Genomic DNA, 19,512 nt, shown 5'->3' with positions numbered 1-19,512 from the left:
CTGCCACTTGTAGACCCCTTTTGAGATTGATTTTGGAATCTCTGGATGGTGGTCAGTTAAAGATCTTACATGACGCCCGAGGCAGTTCCTGGGCTGACTGCTGAGATTCCAGAGTACAGGGAGATGGGGGGAGGTAGCCCATCCCCGATCTAGTGAAAGCTGGAGATTTCAGTCACAAAACCTGTATACCTGAGAGTTGCAGAAAATTAATTTCTGGATGAGAAAACCATCTCTTGTTTAGAGATTTTATTGTCTCTAGAAAATTATAAGAATTTCACAAAGAAAATGATTTAATCTCATAATTAAATTTAGTGAGGGTACTCAGGATACATTTGTACATAAAAGTGATGTGTTTTAATATATTAACAAAAACAACTAGAAAATGAAAGTTAGTCTTTCAAATTTTCAAAACAGTCAAAAACCATAAAAATTTTTAGGAATAAACGTGACAAGACATGTCTAATACCTGTGCACTGAAATATAAATATAATGCTGAGGAAAATTAAAGAAGACCCAGATAAGTAGAGAACATATTACTGTGTGAATGGAAGACATGATGTTCAACAGTTTCCCCACTACCCAACTGATCTATACAACCAGTCAAGTACAAATCAAGTTAAAAAAAGTTTCAGTCCAATCTAAAAAACTTAAATCAAAATACACAGGATGTAGAATAGCTGAATTAATCTTGAAAAATGACTTTATTGACTTCAAGACTCTCTTATATATGCATAATTAAGAAGTCTGATATTGGTAGAGGAGATAGACAAATCAAATAGAATGAAGAGTCTGAAATTGACTCACAGTTCAATTTCAAACAAAGGAGTCAAAAGGGGAAAAATGCACATTCTGCTCTGATTCTGAAGACTAAGGAAGTACCTTTAAACGTTTCTTTATAAATCTCTACATTTAAATTTTACTAATTTAAATGGATTAAATGAAGGAAGAAATACATGGTAGAATTCAAATGCAGGGAGGAGCTATGTTCATTCATTTTGGCAAATAAAGATATATTTCATAAGATTTATTGATAGCTTTTAAAGTGAGCTTTATTTTCAGCTTCATTTCTAAGGCGGGATGTGCTTTGAACTAGCAATCAGAAGCACTGCTCCTTCATAAAATTAACAGCACCGATTTAAATGACTTGAGACGGGCTGGATTTTGTTGAAATGAAGATGATTGACTAAGTGGATGAGAAACATTTATTTGAGTCATTCCAGCACGCATGGTATGTTGTCTGTCACACGGATCTCGACCAGCATGTTAAGTTTACAGTCAGCTTAATTTTTGGCATTCGGTACAGAAAAATCTTCAGCCTAGCATTTTATGTATTAAAAAGAAAAAGAACATATAAATCAAACAAATAAAATTGCTCCTGCTGTGCTTTCATAATTGCAGTTCTTTATGTGTTGATGCTTTGCACTCAGCTTTGATTGCAATGTGCTGTGCCCCTTTCTAGGAGCCTGAATCATCCCTCTGTGAGGAAATCAACACCTGTGCTCAGGTTTGATAAGGCCTTTTGTTGCTTCCTCATTTGAAATGAGGTGATGGAATCCTTGACTTGGAATGTAATAAAGGTTAGCAGTGGCTAACCTCTCCTTGCAACTGAGGGTTTGAAATTGAATTTTGAAAAATTTCGCCTCATGGAAACCTGCTATGTCATCTAGCATCCAGATCTAATGAATTGCAAAAGTTAGACACCTAGCTGAAATATCTTGGTATGTTTATTTTATATATCGCTTTTGTTCTGTAATATATTTACAACATACTTAGGCTTACAGGACTAATAACATCTCATACATAATTATACTGTCCCTGATTATGTAATACCCACATGATATTTATTTGTCTAATAGCACTAAGTCAAATGGATTTATTGATTTATATGCAGTATTTAATGGATTGTGATTCAGGCAACAAACAGTATTTCCTTGGGTGCCTTGTCTGCTATGAAGAAGCTGCTCCTCACTCTCCAGTCTCACTCTGAGTAGGCACTTGCAGAGAACAGAATTTCTATCCGCAGCTTCAGAAATCTTGCTCCAGCTTCGTAACAACCATGGAAATTGAAATCCTGGCCCCCAGAGCAGCTTCCATGCTTGAAATTGAAATGATGCTCTTTCAGTTTCAAGGGAACCTTTCTCCTTGGTGCCTTCCTGCTTCTCAGAGGAATTGGTCTGCAGAGTTCTGGAGTGTTAAAGGAAGAAGGACTTTGCCCAGATGTTAGCTCTGGGCCCACCGAGAGGGGACCCCAAAGTTTCAGCAGAAGCGGAACTTCCGTGTGTTTTTAAGGAGACAATGAAGACAGAGGGTGTGACTGCAGCAGCACGCGCTTTGCCCTGCCACTGTCTGTCCCATCCCTTGCTCTCTTGGTGATGACATTGGAGTAGTTACTTTCCTGCTCTCAAGTGTTCGGTCCATGGGAACGAGGGGCGTCTCTCAGTGATCAGGGGCCAGGGGCCGTGCTCCATGGTACTAGACTAACTGGGCCGAGTGTTGAGCTGCAGTGCTTGGACCCAGGACTGTGCTCTGCTCGGGTCCTGCAGTGCTGGGGACCACTGGGGTCATTCGGGACCTGCTCAGAGCCTCCAGGGCCACACCCAGGTCCTGGGATCGAACCAGGTTTATGCCACTCACTCTGTGTACGAATCTCTAAGCACTTAAGGTGTTCCATAATTTCTAAGGGTGGTGATGATGATGATGATGATAATGACAGCAATTAGTCACTGTGTGATTATGGGTTTGTGTTTGTTGGTTTTTGCAATTGGGTGTTTGGATTTTCTTGCTGCTCATTATAGAAAGTGCTATTCTAGGATTTTTATTTAATCTTATACTACTCTTTAAGGCCCATTTTAACCCGTATTTCTACATTTAAAATTTTCTCCTAATAGACTTGTATGGGATTTTTTACTTTTTTTAAAATTCTTGTGGCATGATCCTCTGATGCCACCTAGGGGGCACCTCCAAGATTTGGGTTCCCCATCTGTGGCTAGGAACTCTGTGTGTGTGTGTGTGTGTGTGTGTGTGTGTGTGTGTGTGTGTGTGGTGTGTGTGTGTGTGTGTATTTTAAACAAAGAATTAACTGCTTTTTATGTCTTTCCCCCTTCCCATATGATTTGGATTTTCTTGCCTTTTTTTTTTTTTTTGATTCTAAGGACAAAGAATCCTTGAAGCAAGGCTAACACTGGAAAATCATGGGCTTTGTTTTTCTTTTAAAAAATGGCAGCTATTGCATCATGAAAACACTTCTCTCTGTGTTACTCACTGTGGCTAGACCTTTCGGTATTAAAGCTCTTTCCACTGGCCCGCCCCCTCACCTTCTTCATCATAGTCATCAGTAGCAGGCACGGGATGTCAGTAACTTCGTAGAGCTGTGGAGCTGGGAGGAGGCCTCAGCTTTCGACTGTGTGTGGCCTTTTGTACCCAGTGGGCCTCATTCCTGCCGCTAGATTGTCAGCTAAGTGGGATCTCGATGGCGCCCTTTCCTGAGAGAGGAGTCTGGCCTGTGGCAGGTTTCTTGTGAGCATCACCACTTCAGCGACTATAGAGGATGCACAGGTCTTTACTGATGCTTTGAGAACAGTACCAGGAAAGAAGGAAGTGACACTGTGAAAAGAAAAAAAGAAACTATTATAGTCTGTTGATTGAAAATGGATAGTAAGATTTCATCTGAACATCTCGTGAGGTTGACAGTTGTATATATAAGTATATAGATTGAAACTCTGGAAACCCAGCCTACTAATCAGTATAGTTGTGCTAGTATTGTGGTTGTGGCAGGCCGAATTCAAGAGGTAGCCCTGTCATCTGAACTTTCAGGCAGTATTTATTCAGATGATATTCTCAATAGTGGTTAGTTCCGTAGAAGATTTTGAGTGTGTGTTAAGTGTGTTTGGAAGTATGAGATGGGCTCTGAGGGGTTCCTGGGTGGAGCCTTTAGAAAGACAGAACTTTCACTTGGGCTTGTCTGAGTTCTGCTTGTATTTCTGAACTGTGCGCAAGACTCAGCCCCACTCTGCCCCCTCCACCTCCTGAATCACAGCAAACTGATGTCAGACAATAGTCATTTTCACCAGAGACGGCCATAAAGTGCACTTAACATTGATCTGTGAAGCAGAGAAATTAGTATGTGTACTTCAACTATGTTTGTAACAGTTCATCTGTGTGCATATATTCTTGCCCAAACATGCATACTGAAGTATATTGAGGCCACTGAATCCCTTACAATACACTTAATAGACATATTTCTAATCTTTCCCTCCCACTGGGTGCCTGTGGAGAATCAAAGAAGCACCTTGCCCTCTCTTAAGCCCCCCCTCCCTGTCTGACTCCTCATTTGCTAAGAAACTTTCCTTCCAGTCATCATTTTCTCAGTGCTACAGTTATTCAGTGTTCTGCAAGTAGCCTCATGGTCTCAGAGATGAGATTTTCCCGTCTTCCAGCTGGGAGAGGCTCAGAGACGGAATGAACGATGCTGTCAGAACCTCCTTCCCTGCTTCCATTGGTTCTGGTTCCTGAGGACCTGGCCTGTGCTCAGCCACTTGCCCCAGTGATGCCTCACCACCTGTTTGTAGTCATCATCGGGCAGCCCTCTTGCTTCTGTGTCTGGGGCAGTGGGGCATGTTCCACACCCCCAGGGTCTGCTTCAGGTGGTGTTTGGGGAACCACGTGGTAGTGGGGATGGGACCTGGTGGACCTTGCGTCTCTCTGCTCCCCCTTGGTGTCCCTTCTGTGCTCCTCACCCTCCTTGCTGTTTTCCAGCTTTGGAGACATGCTGTCCTTCACCCTGACAGCCTTCGTTGAGCTGATGGACCATGGTATTGTGTCCTGGGATACGTTTTCAGTGGCATTCATTAAGAAGGTAAGCAGATTGTGCTTTGTTGGATTTTAATTGCCTTTTCCCTTTCATTAATTTTTTTCTTTCTCTCTCTGCTCTGAAAAAAGTATAAATAATAGTGGTTTCCTTTAGTTTTTTGGTATGTGCATGTGGGCATATTTTGACAGTATGTCTTTGTGGAGGCAGCCTCAGTTCCATATGAAGTGGCGTTTTGATCGCACCAGATCATAAGACATCTCGAGTGGGAACTCAGGGTCACAGAAACCAAGGTGTACTGTCGTCAAGACCACAGAAGAAGCTGCTGATTTCCTGGCAGGAATCTGTTGGTTTTAGGACCCACCTAGAGTCCCTGCTCTCCTCCCAGAAATTTCTACCTTTTACCAAGTATTCAAGAAAAGGGAAAGAGGCACAACATAATGAGTCGCAAATGCTTGGGGTTGGAGGAGGAGTAGTGATAAAAGATGTATTGGGTCCATGTCATGTTAGCCGTGTAAGCTTCCTTGGAATGATGATGCGGTAAAGGTCGTAGGCCAGCGAGTTCCTTTGATTCATCCTTGGTTGGGGAACCTATGAAGCCCTGACAAAGCCGGGGAGAAAGGGTAGAGGAGCCCCCCGGCATTCACTGTATTTGTCTTTTAATAAAGGTACATCTGCAGATTTAACATTCTGTTTCCTGTCTGCTGACAGCAATGACAAAACAATGGCCCTGACTTTATGGTCATTAAATGCAGATTTAAATCATAGATTGTGATGATTTAAAAATTTAATTTATTGTTTTCTCTCTGTATTTGTGAAATGGTTTTTAAGCATATTTTGCATTTTCCTTTCTACTTTTGTCTTAGAAATGAAGAGATACTTGCAATCATAAATTTGAGTTTAGGTTTCTGAGAAGGGTTATGAAATAGAGAGGGTTTCAGAGAATCTACGCAAAACTTGTGAAATCAAAACAAAGCCTAGTTGCTTAAGGAATGGAGAGAGAGAGAGCACCTGGGGCATTTGCCCTGCTCATGGCAGACTTTGTTTTGATCCCCTGCAACACACAAGGTGCCCCAAGCACAGCCAGGGGTGATGGCTGAGCACAGAGACAGGTATAAGTCATAAGTTCTGGGCACCACCGTGTATGGGCCAATACCCCCACTCCTCACCCCCACCCCCGGGAGTCACTGTCACTTAAATTTCCTAAAGCTTTTATTTTGAGTTGATTGTAGATTTTAAAGAGTTGCCAAAAAAACTAATAAATAATCTTTATCCAGTTTCCCTTGATGTTAACTAATATTCTGCATAATAATATCAACATTTCATCAAAGTTAAGAAATTAGTTGTGGTACGATACTTTTGCCACTTCTGTATCTCTGCAGTTTTTCTATTAATGATCATTGGATGGATCCACTACTAGAAGTAATGGTGTATTCTCTCACAGCATTTTATATATCCCAGCGTCTGATGCCAGAATGTCTCACCCGTGGCTGTGCTGGCCTTGGTCTGTGGTTGAGGCGCTGTCCACTGTCTCTGCATGCTGAAGCCCCTTTCTCCAGCTCTTTCACTTGGGACTTAGATCTTGGGTGACGCACCTTATGTTGAGGAAGATCTGTCTTGTCCAAGGAGGGTGGCCCATAGAGGAATGCCTGCAGGCTGTGGCTCATTTATTTCAGAGAAGAGCTGATGGGGAATTGAGGACTTCCCCACCCGAGTCCTCTCCAAACGCACCTCTGTGAAAGCAAAGGAGACTGTGCAAGGCACCATGAAGAAACACTGCAGATAACAGGAGGGTCTTTGTGCTTGTATTTGTCAGTGACATGGATTATTTGAGAGGAATGAGGGGTGATAGATGAGAAACCAAGGTGGTTTGGATGGCTATCGAGCATTCTGCTGGTGGCAGGAAATGTAAGCATTAGATAACAGAAAAGAAAAAAAATGCCACTGCAAAATAAAAGTTCTGTTAGTTCTAAAATAGTTCCATAGTTCCAAGAAGTTCTAGATGGTCCATATAGAAAGGTACTGGGTTTTGTGGATTTTTATATAGAATGATTCTGTTTCTGAATTTACAGCAGACTGTTCTTTGCTACATTCAAGCATTCAAATTGCCTCACTTGTTTGTGACTAGAGTCTTTTTTTATAGTCAGAACAATGAGCTGTGCTGTGAATTGCTTGAATTTATGCTGTTTTTCACCCACACTATCTCTTTCCATTCCCACAGCAATCCTTTCCAGAACAAAATAGGCAGCCTTGTTCTGTGTGTTTGGGGGGTGAGAATACAGTGTCTCTAGGAGGTGAGGTGAGGGCAGCGGGAACCGGGCAAAGGCCTTGTGGGTGAAGTTCTCTTCCCCACTCGCCGTGGGCCTGTGCCTTCAAGACCCAGAGACACAGTGAATCAGCATTGCTGCTGGACGTCACTCGTAGAGTTAAGTGATTTATTCTACTCTAAATTGCCCCAGAACCATGTGTCCCTGGTCCAACGCTTACATATTTCTGTGTTTTGCTCATTTGATTGGCTTTTCCCAACAGACCATGAACCTTAGCCATGAAATTCTGGTTTTATCTATGATGATCCTCAAAGTTTGGCACAGAGTAACCCCGTCATACATTTTTTGAAATGTATGAATGAAAATTGTTTCCAAAGTGTTTCTTTAAACCCTCAGACTTGAAGGAGAGAAAGAATACAGTGGCACTTATAAAATATATTTCAAGTGAAATTTCAATCATGGGGGAAAGAAATAGCAAAGCTATCTTTAAATGATGTCAGAAATGGTTACAGAGAATGACAATATTTAATTATTCAACTACTTAAGAAAATGGTTTTTATTCATGATATTAAATAGGAATCATATTAAGTCTCTGAAAGCAAAGACTCGCAGACTTGGCAATTTCAATAAAAATTTTAATATTTTTCAAAAGGCAATTCACTTAATATATTTCATTTTCTCATTTCCCATCATTTGCTTTCCTTTGCATTGTTACTTAGATATTAATCATTCCTTATGTGAATTTCAAAAATAATTATCAGAAAATGACTGTGTAATGGTTAGTTTTTGTAAGATTATCTCTTTAATTCATTAGCTGGCCCAAATTCAGCACTTTGACAACCCAAGAATTGTATGCAGGCAACTGTCTCTTAAAAGGAGCTTTATCTTCACAAAAGCCAAGTAGAAAATGTGCTGACAAACGATGCTTATCTCTTTGGGCCAGACTTGGCTCCCGATTAATGCCAAATTCATGCCATTTTGGAGAAATATTTCTCTCTGCCAGCCCCTGTTCCTCTATGACTAGATCTGTTTTGTTATCTAGATCTAAACTCCAGTTTACAAACTTTAATTGCTGTAAAGACTATCATTTAATAAACAGTCTAGAGTGGTGGTCCCCTGGTACCGGTATATAATGATGCTTTCTCCAGACTCAGCTGCTTAGGGAGGGGGTAGGAAGACTTGGGGTAGAATGAAGGGGGTGGAGAAGTCTAGAATCATCTGTGTCATGGGTCGGCTTTTCCCAGGCCCAGCCCACCATCAGTGTCTCTCCCTGGGAGGCAGGTTTCGGGCAGGTGCCTGCAACCTCCCCCCACGGGGTCCTCTCTGCTGTAGTTTCCAGTGCCTGACAGCCATCAAGGCATTTTGCTTTAGAGGCCATCATTTTTGCTACTCAAACTTTTAAGAGGTTCATGAGGCACTGTTGAGATTTTTAAAAACAGGAATGGAGTTCCTTGCTCAGAGGGGGTCCTTTTGCTTTTGTAACATAAGGGAATTGCGCATCCTCCTGAGGGCAGAGCTTGATGAGAGCCTCCTAGTTCTCCCAGTCTGTGCTCGGGCTTGTCCCGGGCTGCTCCTTCTCTGCTGTTGCTGGTGCCTGAGGGCCCAGGGCCCACTCCCTGGGCACTCAGCCTGCGGCGGCCAGCAATTCTCTCCAAGGCCTGAGGATTGGTACTGTTTGGCTGTGTGGGGTCGGGGACTCCAGGTCAAACCTGGCAGTGCTGAGGCCTCCAGGACAGTGCTTTGGGGCGCTGGGGACCTGGCTGAGAGGGGTGCATAGAGGGCAGATCCCGAAACTCCCTATGCCATGACTCCAAGGACATCATAGCATCTGCATTTTTATTTTTATTTTGAAGGCCACCGGTGGTGCTCAGGGGTCCCTCCTGGCAAGCTCGGGAGACCTTATGGGATGCCTGGGGTTGAACCTGCTTGACTGCATGCAAAAGGCAAGTGCCTTACCTGCTAAGCCGTCATTCTGGCCCCAGCCTCATTAGCTTCTCAAAGTCACCTGAAAATTCCTGGAGGGTGACATTTGTAAATGAGTGGTCGAGAGGGGAGCGCATGTGAGTGGCGTCTGCATCCTCTGTGCCATGTGCGAGAGCCTCGCCTTCCCAGGAGTGCTCCCTGGCATGTGCTCTTCTCAGACTAGCTCGCCTGGGCCGGCCCAAACTGCAGTCATGGAGTGGGGGATGGTTGGAGGCCAAGGAAGGCATTGTTAATCTTTCGGGGGACAGGCGAAATTGAAATTTAAATGGGAAGTCTTTAGACTTTATCGCTATACTAAAAGCTGTCGTTTTTAAACTAGACAGAGGAAATCAGGGTTTGCACATTTGCTAATAAGGGCCCTGTCTATAATCATTACTTTTGCTGAATCAGCCCTGAGGTCTCGGTGCTTGGTACTCATTAGGTGAAAATATTGGGTCATTAAATGTCTGGTTAAAACTGCTGATAAATAATGGCCCAAGAAGTCACTTGGCAGAATCACACTGAGCACTGGGCGGGGCTGAGCCCTCGCCTGCGCGCTCCTGGGCTCACCTGCATCAGGTTGGATTAAATGATGAATCTCTCAGTCACTGAGGGAGAGAAATACATTTTAAAAAGATAACATTTTATTTTATCTTATGTTTTCCAGTAAAAAAATATCACTGAGACATAGTGGCTAAAATAGGGTTTCCGGCAGCCACATTGCCAGCCCCAGCCTCAGCAGCCTGTCCCTCTCCCCCCACCATCCTGGGGACACTTTACTCCCAGCATGACTCTTGGCAGATCGGTTTTTAAGTTTAATTGTTATAGTTTCAGTCACCTAGTCGTATTGGATCAAGTGGTTTAAATACATACATGTCATTTAGTCTTATGCCACTGATGAGCCCAGGGCCCTGGTTACTTCCAGGACTCCTTTTCTTGCTTCTCTATTTCTCCTTCTCCTTGGCCTTTTATTGCTTCTGTAGTCCAGATCTGTTTTGACTTCCCTTTGCCACCTGCCATTCCTTAGGCATGCTATTCTGTATACCACAAACCAGTGAGAACATCAGTGTTTGTTCTTCTTCTTCTGTCTTTAAGAAAGATGAGTTTTATATAATACTTAAATAGCACTGTAGCACTGTCCTCCTGTTGTTCATCAATTTGTTCAAGCGGGCACCAGTAACGTCTCCATTGTGAGGCGTGTTGTCACAGGTAGCTTGCAGGCTCTGTCGTGTGGGCGGGATCCTCTCGGTAGTTTACCGGGCTCTCCGAGAGGGATGGAGGAATCAAACCCGGGCTGGTCACATGCATGGCAAATGCCCTACCCACTGTGCTACCGCTCCAGTCCATAATAATTGAGTACTTTAATAAAAAGAAAGTTTATTCATTTTATGGGAGGTCAGTATATAGATATAGCAAACGACAATGGAATGTATGTGTAGGGTACAAATATGCCTGAATTCAAGCAGACACCATACTTTATTTCCCACCCAGTAAGCTGTTGGGGGCAGGAGAGTGTTAATTTTTTATTCAGAACTTTAAAAGTCAGTTGTAAAATGTATTTTATTTAAGAAAACATTGAGAACATTGAGAATTTCATTGGAATACCTTGAAAAAACATTGTCTAGAGGGCATTTAAGGAAGTAGAAGGGAATTGTCCTGGGGGAAAGTCTTCTCGGAGACAAGAGCATGGAAAAGGTCAGAAATGCTGTCTTGTTACCTGGGAGCGAGCTGGTGCTGTGTGTGTCCGACTGAATGAGTGCCCCTGGGGAGAGGGGCCAGGAACAATGTGAGAGGGTCAGAATGTAGTTTACTGGCAGCATTAATGATCAGTAATGGTTCTGGTGAATTTGCAGGAAGGTGAGAATTGAGAAGGAGGGTCAATAAGGCAGATGGTCTCTTTGGAGACAGCCGTTTGGATGCCGAAAATAAGCATGAAACACGCTTCCTAGAAAATGAGTTTTGTCTGTCTGCACTGTGCTGTGAGGGCCCTGAAGTTGCAGTCACGTGGCTTTTGCTTACCTTTCTATTTCCAGATCCTAGACCTGAGCGAGCTTGTTCCAGGGCTCACAGTCAGTGGCGACTGCTCGAGTGGAAGAGGGCACGGAGGCTGTGGGTGGCAAAGGGATTGGGGAGGAAACAACTGGGTGGCAGATTTTCCATCTATCCAAGCTTACTAAAAAGCCACATGAAACAAGGAGTCTGGAAGAAGAGTTTGTGCAGAGAACATCGGAAATGCTGCAGCTGACTTCTCTGTGAGGTCTTCAGTTTCCTACTTCATGCCAAGAACTGTGCTGGGGTAATGAAAACCAGTTAGGGAGATGCAAGCAGGGGGATTTCAGGAATTTTATATTGTATTTAGAAGGAGTCTGAATTGGAGGGTTAAACTGAGCAAACGTGAGGGTAATTGCATTGTTCTGTCAGAGAAGGGTGGTTCCCGAGAGGCAGAGCTGGCCTTAGCATGGTGGCATTGGGTAGAGTGGAGCATGCTGTGAGGCTCCAAACAGACGCTTGCCAGGATCATAAACACGTCAGGAAAGTTTATTAGCCATGAAAGGAGTGAAAGGGGTCCCTAGAGAATCTTAAACTTCTTGTACTCTCCCTGTAACTTGTGTTAAAGAGTCGTAGCCTTTGAGGGTACAGAATCACAGTGTTTGACTTCTTCATGCCATGTCTTTTCCACCCCGAGACCCAGATGTGTCTAAGAGCAGAAAAGGTAGTGGTAATGCCCCTGCAGCCAACACACACACACACACACACACACACACACACACACACACACACACACTTACTTTCACTAAGGAGTCATTGGCTAAAAACAGATGAGATGATGACTTAGAGTATCCAGGAGTTTCTTTACCTTTACTTTCGGCTTAAAAGAAGGTGGGGCACGGATCTGTGGGATGCAGAGTGCTGAAGGGAACCGGTGAGTTCTGTTTGTCAGGGCCAGAGTATTTCATTTATGAGACAGCAGTCTTTTTACTGACATAACAACAGACTTTTAGTGTGCATTGTCAACAGACAGTAATAACTTTTAATGAGGCCTCTAAAATAAAGCCTTTATGGTACCCATGTGTCTGCGTAACTATTACCCATTATTCAAACCCTTATTTTGCTTTCCTCTTCCATCGAGATTGACTGTGTTTGAGGGGTTGGTGATTAATTCCATAGAGAAAATAATTGAGAACTTAAACTATTATTTCAGCCTTCAGCCTGGCTAATTTAAGTGTTTTCCTGTTTGCTAAAGTTGAGGGAAATAAGAATTTTTTTGGACCATATGAAATTGGAAGGATGGGAGGAGTGTTTTGTTGAGGAGAAAAGAAGAGTATAGTATCCAGGGAGTTAAAAGTTGACAGTTGAATTGCACTGGCAAGTGTGACGTGTGAGTCCCTAAAGTGGGAGAATAGGAGCGTCGGATTCATGGATCCTGCTGGTAAAGGAATAGGCTGGGGAGGGAATGGCTGTTGTGTACGTTGGACTCTCTCTCTTCCTCTCCCTCTCCCTCTCTCTCTGCCTCCCTCTCTCTCTCTCTCTCTGTCTCTCTCTCCTTACCTCCCTCTCTCTCTCCCTCTCCCTCCCTTTCTCCCTCCCTCTCTCTCTCCCTTACTCTCTCCCTCTCTCCCCTCTCGTTTTCTCTTGTGCTCTTTCTGTTTGTGGCTATAAGTATTTCCCCCCTACTGAATAACTGTGAGATACACAGTTACAAAGTTGTTCACTATTGGGTTTTAGTCATACACTTAAATTCAGTCATTCCAATGCCTATCCCTTCACTAGTGTACATTTCCCATCACCAGTGTCCCTAGTTTACCTCCTGCCACCCCTCCCCTAATCGTCTTCTTGTCTTCTCTCTCTCTCTCTCTCTCTCTCTCTCTCTCTCTCTCTCTCTCTCTCCCCCACTCTCCCTCTCTCTCCCCCCCCTCCCCCCCTCCCCTTTTGGGCATTGTGGTTCGCAATACAGATACTGAAAGGCCATCATGTATACCCCTTTCCCTACTTTCAGCACTCAGTTCTTGTCCAGAGTGACCATTTCCAACTATTATTGTTGTGGTGATCCCTTCTCTATCCTCACTGCCCTCCCTGACCCCCACTTGTGGCAGGCTCACAACTGTGGACCAGTCGTCCTGCCCTCGTTTCTGCTGTCCTTGGGGATTAGTCTCAGGCTGTGTTTTTTATATCCCACAAATGAGTGTGATCATTCTGTGTCTTTCCCTCTCCTTCTGATTCATTGCATTCAGTGTGATACTCTCCTTGTCTATCCGTTTATGACTTATGTCCATCCATTATGACAAATGTCATGACTTCATTTTCCTGGTGGCTGTGTAGTATTCCGTTGTGTAGATGTAACATAGTTTCTTTATCCAGTCCTCTCAGGCACTCAGGTTGTTTCTGGATTCTGGCTGTTGTGAATCGTGCTGCACTGGAGACTTTAGAATGAATCTATTGCAGTCAGTTGCCTCAGCGAGAAGCCTCGTTCCCCCTGGCCTCAAAGACAACTCTTTTAATTGCTTCTTACTGAATTGTGGCAATAGGATATAAACAGTGTTGCCTTTTCTGCTGCAGTGTCAAGTATGATTTCCTCTCGAGCCCGTGTTTCTTAAATGACTTACTGTCTGCTGTAAGCTCATGGCTCTGGTTTGCAGACCAGGAGAACTTACCCGTGTCCCCTTGGACCTGCAGATCGCAAGCTTTGTCAACAAGTCAGCCATTGACATCTCCATCCTGCAGCGGTCCTTGGCCATCTTGGAGTCGATGGTGCTCAATAGCCATGACCTCTACCAGAAGGTGGCCCAAGAGATCACCATTGGCCAGCTCATCCCACACCTTCAGGGGTAAGTAGCACGAGGAGAACTGCGCAGGAGATAACCTGTCTCATGCCCCAGAGGGGCCTCAGGCCTAGTCCCTGAGGATACAGAACAGAGAATGTGGGTGGGCCTCGCTCTCTCCGGGCACTCAGAGGTCGGCATTCCTCAGCCCTGAAGGAGCCCTGTCCCCATCGCCGACTGCTCTGTCCCCAGTGCCTGGCCCTTGGCAGAAGCTCATCTTTGATGAATGTTGGTAGATAGTGGTAAGTTTGGTTTTTGGTGGGACGATTTGTCTCTCAAGTTCTCAGCAGTCTTTCCATGACCATTTAAATGAGTACTTTTGGTGATACAATGAATGTTTCCATGGTTAGTTATGAACTTCTGTTGTTGTGTCGGACCATAACTGATGATGCCTGGGGGTCCTCTGGGGGTCACTCCTTGCAGTCCTCATGGGGTCATGTAGTGTTGGCGTTCAAACCTGGCCTCCTGCATGCAAAGCATCTGCTCCTGCCCTTTGGGCCATCTCCCTGGCCCCTGACTTCTTTTGTGCAGGCTTCTTACCTAGGCTCGAGATGTTTGCAATGAGCTGCACTTGCAGTGTAGTGTATGGCATGCATGCTTTCCAGAGATTCAGGCTAGAAGACGAGGCCCGCAGTTTGCAGCCCAGAAGAAGTCCTGGGACCGTTTTCTCACTCTGCAGTAAGAAGTGAGGTTCCTCCTATGTCACCCAGCAGAAAAGGGGCCCCGCTGCACCCTGTGCTACTTTAGAAATGAAATATGGGGGCCTGGGGGCTCGGTGGCAGCAGACCCTCTGAGCTGGCATGATCCTGGGGTGTAGAACCAAGAATCTTCTTCGGTCATTTCTGTTACTTCAGAAACAACCGTGCAGGGAATGGTGGCTTCCTCAGAGCCCTTGGGGGAGCCTTTTGTGGCATGTTTTATGGCATTAATACGAGCTGGTTGATGCCAACCACTAATCACCGCGTTTCACAGGGCACCAGGCACAGTCTCAAGGAGCTCTGACCCATTTGGGTTGAGGAGCAGGACCGGGAGCTGGGGAATGCGCACCTGTGTTAACTTAATAAGGGGCTTCGAGTAGGGGGAGCAGGCCCTGGGGCTAAAATCTCAGCTGGCCCACGGGAAGGCTCCAGCCGTGATCCTCTGCTTGCTCCCCTCCCCACTCCTCCCCCTGGCATGGCCCTCGGCACACGGGCCTGCGTGCTTCCGAGTGCCGATTTTATTCTTAGTTGAGTACAATAGATGTGTCCTTTTCTTGTCCTCCCTTTAACAGAAGGTAAAGTTTCAGAGTTCCTCAGCTGTGATTGAGACCTCAGGGAGAATTGGCACAGGCTTGAAACAATGTGTGCATGAAACCTCGCTAGAAATAATACGCTAGAAACAGTATTTCCCGAATGTCAGAGGACTCAGAGCTGTTCTCTTCTTCAACTCTCAAGGGTGCACTCGAATATTCGCAGTGCTCTTTGCCAAAGTGGAGAGTTTATTATTTGCTAAGTGCTGTGCTTAGGATTTTATGTACATTAGCTCATTTTACCCTAAAAGCATCCTCTTGAAGTAAGTGAGTTCTTATCTGCTGCTACAGAGGTGGGAACAGTGTCTGAGGGGCCCCTGGCGGCCCCCCAGTGTCTCGGAGACAGCCTGTGATGAGCCTGCTGGAAGCTTGGCCCCCCCAAGCACAGTGGCCTAGGCTCCCCTCCCCCCTCCCTGCAGGGAGCCTGCAGGCCTCTTCTTCCCTGCATCCTTATTTCCCACGCAGTGTGCATCAGTTCTTTGTTTCACTGGGGTTTCCTGTTCCCTTTTCTACTAGGGGCCAGCAAGGGGGCTCAGTGGGTTGCACAGATGCTTTGTAGCAGGAGACCCGGGAGTGTCCCCAGCAGCTCCTGGCCTTCTGAGCACGGAGCCGTCTCCCCAAGCTCTGCCAGGTGTGCCCCCAGATCCCACACAGCAGAAGGTGTGGACTGGGGAATCGGATTTGGAGTATGTGCCATCATGAGCTTGGAAACCACTGGTTCCTTCCTTTTGGATGGGACCTCCACAGGCACTGGGGCGCCCCAGGGTCCCCTCTGCTGTCCCTCCAGCTGGAGACTCATGCCTGCTTGCCTTGTGCTCCCACTCGGCGCTGTCTGAGGGCCCTGCGTGCTGGAGGCCACGGATGAGCCCTGTGCACGCTGCTCTGCCTTGTGCACGTGAGATCTGTGCTCCTGAGCGCCCCCTGCTGGTACTTTGATGTTAGCGGGGTGGAGGGAGATTAAAGACGCTCTGGTGGGCTGGCACTGGGAGACAGGGCGTCTTCTCACCCAGCCTGCGCTCGCTTGGCGCCTCGGAGCAGACGGGCGTGGGAGATGCAGCCTACACCTCTGCTCGGTGACCGCTAGTGGCCGCAGAGCTGCTGTCCCCTCTTCTTGGTCAGCCTGTGCAGGCGGAGATGTGCTCTCAGGGCTGGCGTGCCGTCAATGCCTGCTGCTTTAAAAAATGTGTGATTATTTTTTATTTGAACCTCCATAAGAGACCCAGCAACAGAGCTGCTCCTGACTGGGTTTCAATCCCACAGTGCTCCGGCACATTCCTTCACCAGGACACACTTCCCACCCCGTTTCCCGCCCGCGCCCCCGGGCCCCCCAGTCCTGTGTCTATGGCAGATACTTTTCTTCTCTTCTTCTCTTTTTCTCTCTTACTTTACTTTTAGCCCACCATGGTTTGCAGTCCTGTGGCTGAGAGGGTGTCGTGTGTATCATTTACCAGTTCCTCTGCATCCTTTTCCCTCTTTTCTGCTTTGATGGAGGATGCTGTGATTTTATACACCAGTCATGACACTTTCAGGCCAGACCTGTCCCAGCAGAAAGCCCACTTCCCCCCCAATGGGCCAAGGGCCTCTCCCAGACCCTCACCCCCAGGCTCAGTTCTGTCTACAGAATGTCCAGTTCTTATTTATTTATTTATTTATTTATTTATTTATTTATTTATTTATTTATTTTTCATTGAATCACTGTGAGATACAGTTACAAAGCTTTAATGTTTGAGTTTCAGTCATACGATCATCAAACACCCATCCTTCCACCAGTGCACATTTTCCACTACCAATGTCCCCAGTATACCCCCCCTTACAACTTCCCCCTGCCTCCATGGCAGACAGTTTTCTCCAAATTCTCTCTCTACTTTTGGGCATTATGGTTTGCAATACATATACTAAGAGGTTATCATGTTTGGTCCTTTATCTACCTTCAGCACACATCTCCCATCCCAAATGATTCTTCCAACCATCATTGTCTTGGTGATCCCTTCTCTATTTCAGCTGCCTTCCCCCCCAATTCATGAGACAGGCTTCCAATTATGGGGCAATATTCCCTTATGTCTACTGTCCTTGGGTGTCAGTCTCATATTATGCTATTTTATATTCCACACACACAAATGAGTGCAGTGCTTCTATGTCTGTACCTCTTTTTCTGGCTCATTTCACTTAGTATGATACTCTCCATGTCTATCCACTTATGAACAAATTTTATGACTTCATCTCTCCTAACAGTTGCATAGTATTCCATTGTGTAGATGTACCAAAGTTCCTTTAATCAGTCCTCTGTTCTTGGGCATTCAGATTGTTTCCAAATTCTGGCCATTTTGAACAGTGCTGCAATGAACATACAGGTGCAGATGTCATTTATACTGTGCTTTTTTGTACCCTCGGGATATATTCCCAGAAGTGGTATTGCAGGGTCATATGGAAGCTCAATTTCTAGTTTTTGAAGGACTGTCCATATTGTTTCCCAGAAAGGCTGGACCAGTCGGCATTCCCACTAACAGAGAAGGAGCGTCCCTTTTCCCCCACATCCATGCCAGCATTGGTTGCTTTTGTTCTTTTGAATGTGTGCCAGTCTCTGTGGTGTGAGATGATATCTCATTGTTGTTTTGATTTGCATCTCCCTGATGACTAGAGGTGAGGAGCATTTTTTCACGTGCCTTTTGGCCATTTGTATTTCTTTTTTGAGGAAGCTTCTGTTCATTTCTTCCCCGCATGTTTTGATGGAGTTGGAGGTATTTTCCATGTACAAGAATGTCTAGTTCTGATACCTTTGGCCATTGGCTGTTCCCTTGCTTGGCCCCTTCTTGTGGGGGAGATGACGGTGAGCCCAGGGGGCTCCAACCAGACTCAGCTCTCCTGACCTCTGCTGCTCTGCATTTCAGGACAGACCAGGAGATCCAGACCTACACCATCGCCGTGATCAACGCACTCTTCCTCAAGGCCCCGGATGAGAGGAGGCAGGTCAGTGCAGTCTGTGGCCTGGAGACTGCCCAGGGCCAGTACCACCAGATGGACCTGGGCAGGCCCTTGAGGAGACAAGAGATGTGGGTGTCCCTGCCCCAGGGCCTTTGCTGCAGGGCTGAGTGAAAGGAGCAGACAGATGGGGAGGCAGTTGGAAGAGCACCCCCTGTGGGTGGAGAGAGCACTGGGAGCTCGGGCCTCTCCCTTCTTGCACTGTCTGCCTGCAGGGAAAGGGTGTGCCCTGGGGGAAAGCTGAGTGGACACAGCAAGGAACGGGAGACGGAGCCGTGCCGTAGGCAGAGGGGCACTTGGCGTGACCATATCCCTCTGTTGCTGAGGTGGCGGGAGCTTGAGCACCCATTTCCTTCTTCTGTGTCAGCAAGAGCAGAAAAGTGCTCAGAGAGCCTGGGGGCTGGCTCCAAGGGCTTCTGATGGGCTCGGCACACTGGAGCCCAGAGTCTGAGCCCTCCGACACATGGTCCCTGGAAACTTCTGGGAGTGATCCCCAGGTGCTGAGCAGGGGCCGTTCCTGAGCTCTGGGGGGAGTGGCCCAGAGAGCAAAGCAGCGGGTGGGCCCCAGAGATGGGGCAGGGGCTGAGGCACCTGGGTCAGTACCTGGCACCGTCCATGGCAGTTTCTGGCCCAGTGCTCAGGCCCCACGTCTGAGCATGGTTGGACCGGGCAGCGGCTGCAGCCACATGTCCAGCAAGTGCTGGACCCCTGCACGGGCTCTCTGAGGCTGCAGCTGGTGTTTCGGGTGCCCAGTGGGACAGTGGCTCGGGCTGCCCCCCCATGTTGGTGCTGAGCTGCTGACTCCTGCAGAGCCCGAGCTCCCTACAGGCCCTTCGAGGACTTGCCCCTGCCCTGCGTGTGGAATTGGGGTTCGAGGAGCCTGCACTGTGCTCCCTCCTGCAGGAAGGAGGCCTGGCTTGCCCGGGACCCCCGACACGAGCCCTCACCCATTCTCTGAGCATATATATCAGTGGTTCTTGTTCTGCGGGAGATGGGGTTGGCATTTGATGAGCAAACAAATGTGTTTTCTGACCAAGGCTCACCGTGATTGGCTTATGTTAGCCCTGCGGTGGTTGGAGTCAGGGATAGGAAAGCCCCCTTTGTGGTGCGCACAGTCGGGCCTCACTGCTCATGCACTGCTGCCCCTCTGCTGAGCTGGCCTCAGATGACCTTGGGGAATCGGGATGTGGATGCAGGGAGCCTTGACTCCGGGACAGGGGTCACTAATGAAAATGTATTGGGCTGTCAGTAGAATGATAGGCACAAGCTCTGGGGATCTCAAGCTCTGTTTTTAGATTAGACGGAGTGAGACTGGCAGGACCGAGTTTGGTCATTCATTGCTATCACCATTTGAGAAAACCATCAGACTGAGAAAGATAAATATAATTG

The 19,512-nt window shown here is 46.4% G+C and overlaps 1 protein-coding gene across 3 annotated transcripts in view; it reads left to right on the top strand.

The window, feature by feature from the left end:
• ELMO1 (engulfment and cell motility 1) overlaps nt 1-19,512 on the top strand; it is a 545,070-nt gene that overhangs the window by 190,215 nt on the left and 335,343 nt on the right. For all 3 annotated transcript variants that reach the window (XM_055132324.1, XM_055132311.1, XM_055132316.1), the window contains exons 8-10: nt 4,756-4,855; nt 13,711-13,862; nt 18,033-18,111. In XM_055132324.1, coding sequence (XP_054988299.1) covers nt 4,756-4,855; nt 13,711-13,862; nt 18,033-18,111 — 331 coding nt within the window. The remainder of the gene's footprint in view (nt 1-4,755; nt 4,856-13,710; nt 13,863-18,032; nt 18,112-19,512) is intronic.

This window comes from Sorex araneus, chromosome 1, assembly GCF_027595985.1.
Source record: "Sorex araneus isolate mSorAra2 chromosome 1, mSorAra2.pri, whole genome shotgun sequence".
Lineage (NCBI taxonomy): Eukaryota > Metazoa > Chordata > Mammalia > Eulipotyphla > Soricidae > Sorex > Sorex araneus.
This window is presented reverse-complemented; position numbering and strand designations above follow the sequence as displayed.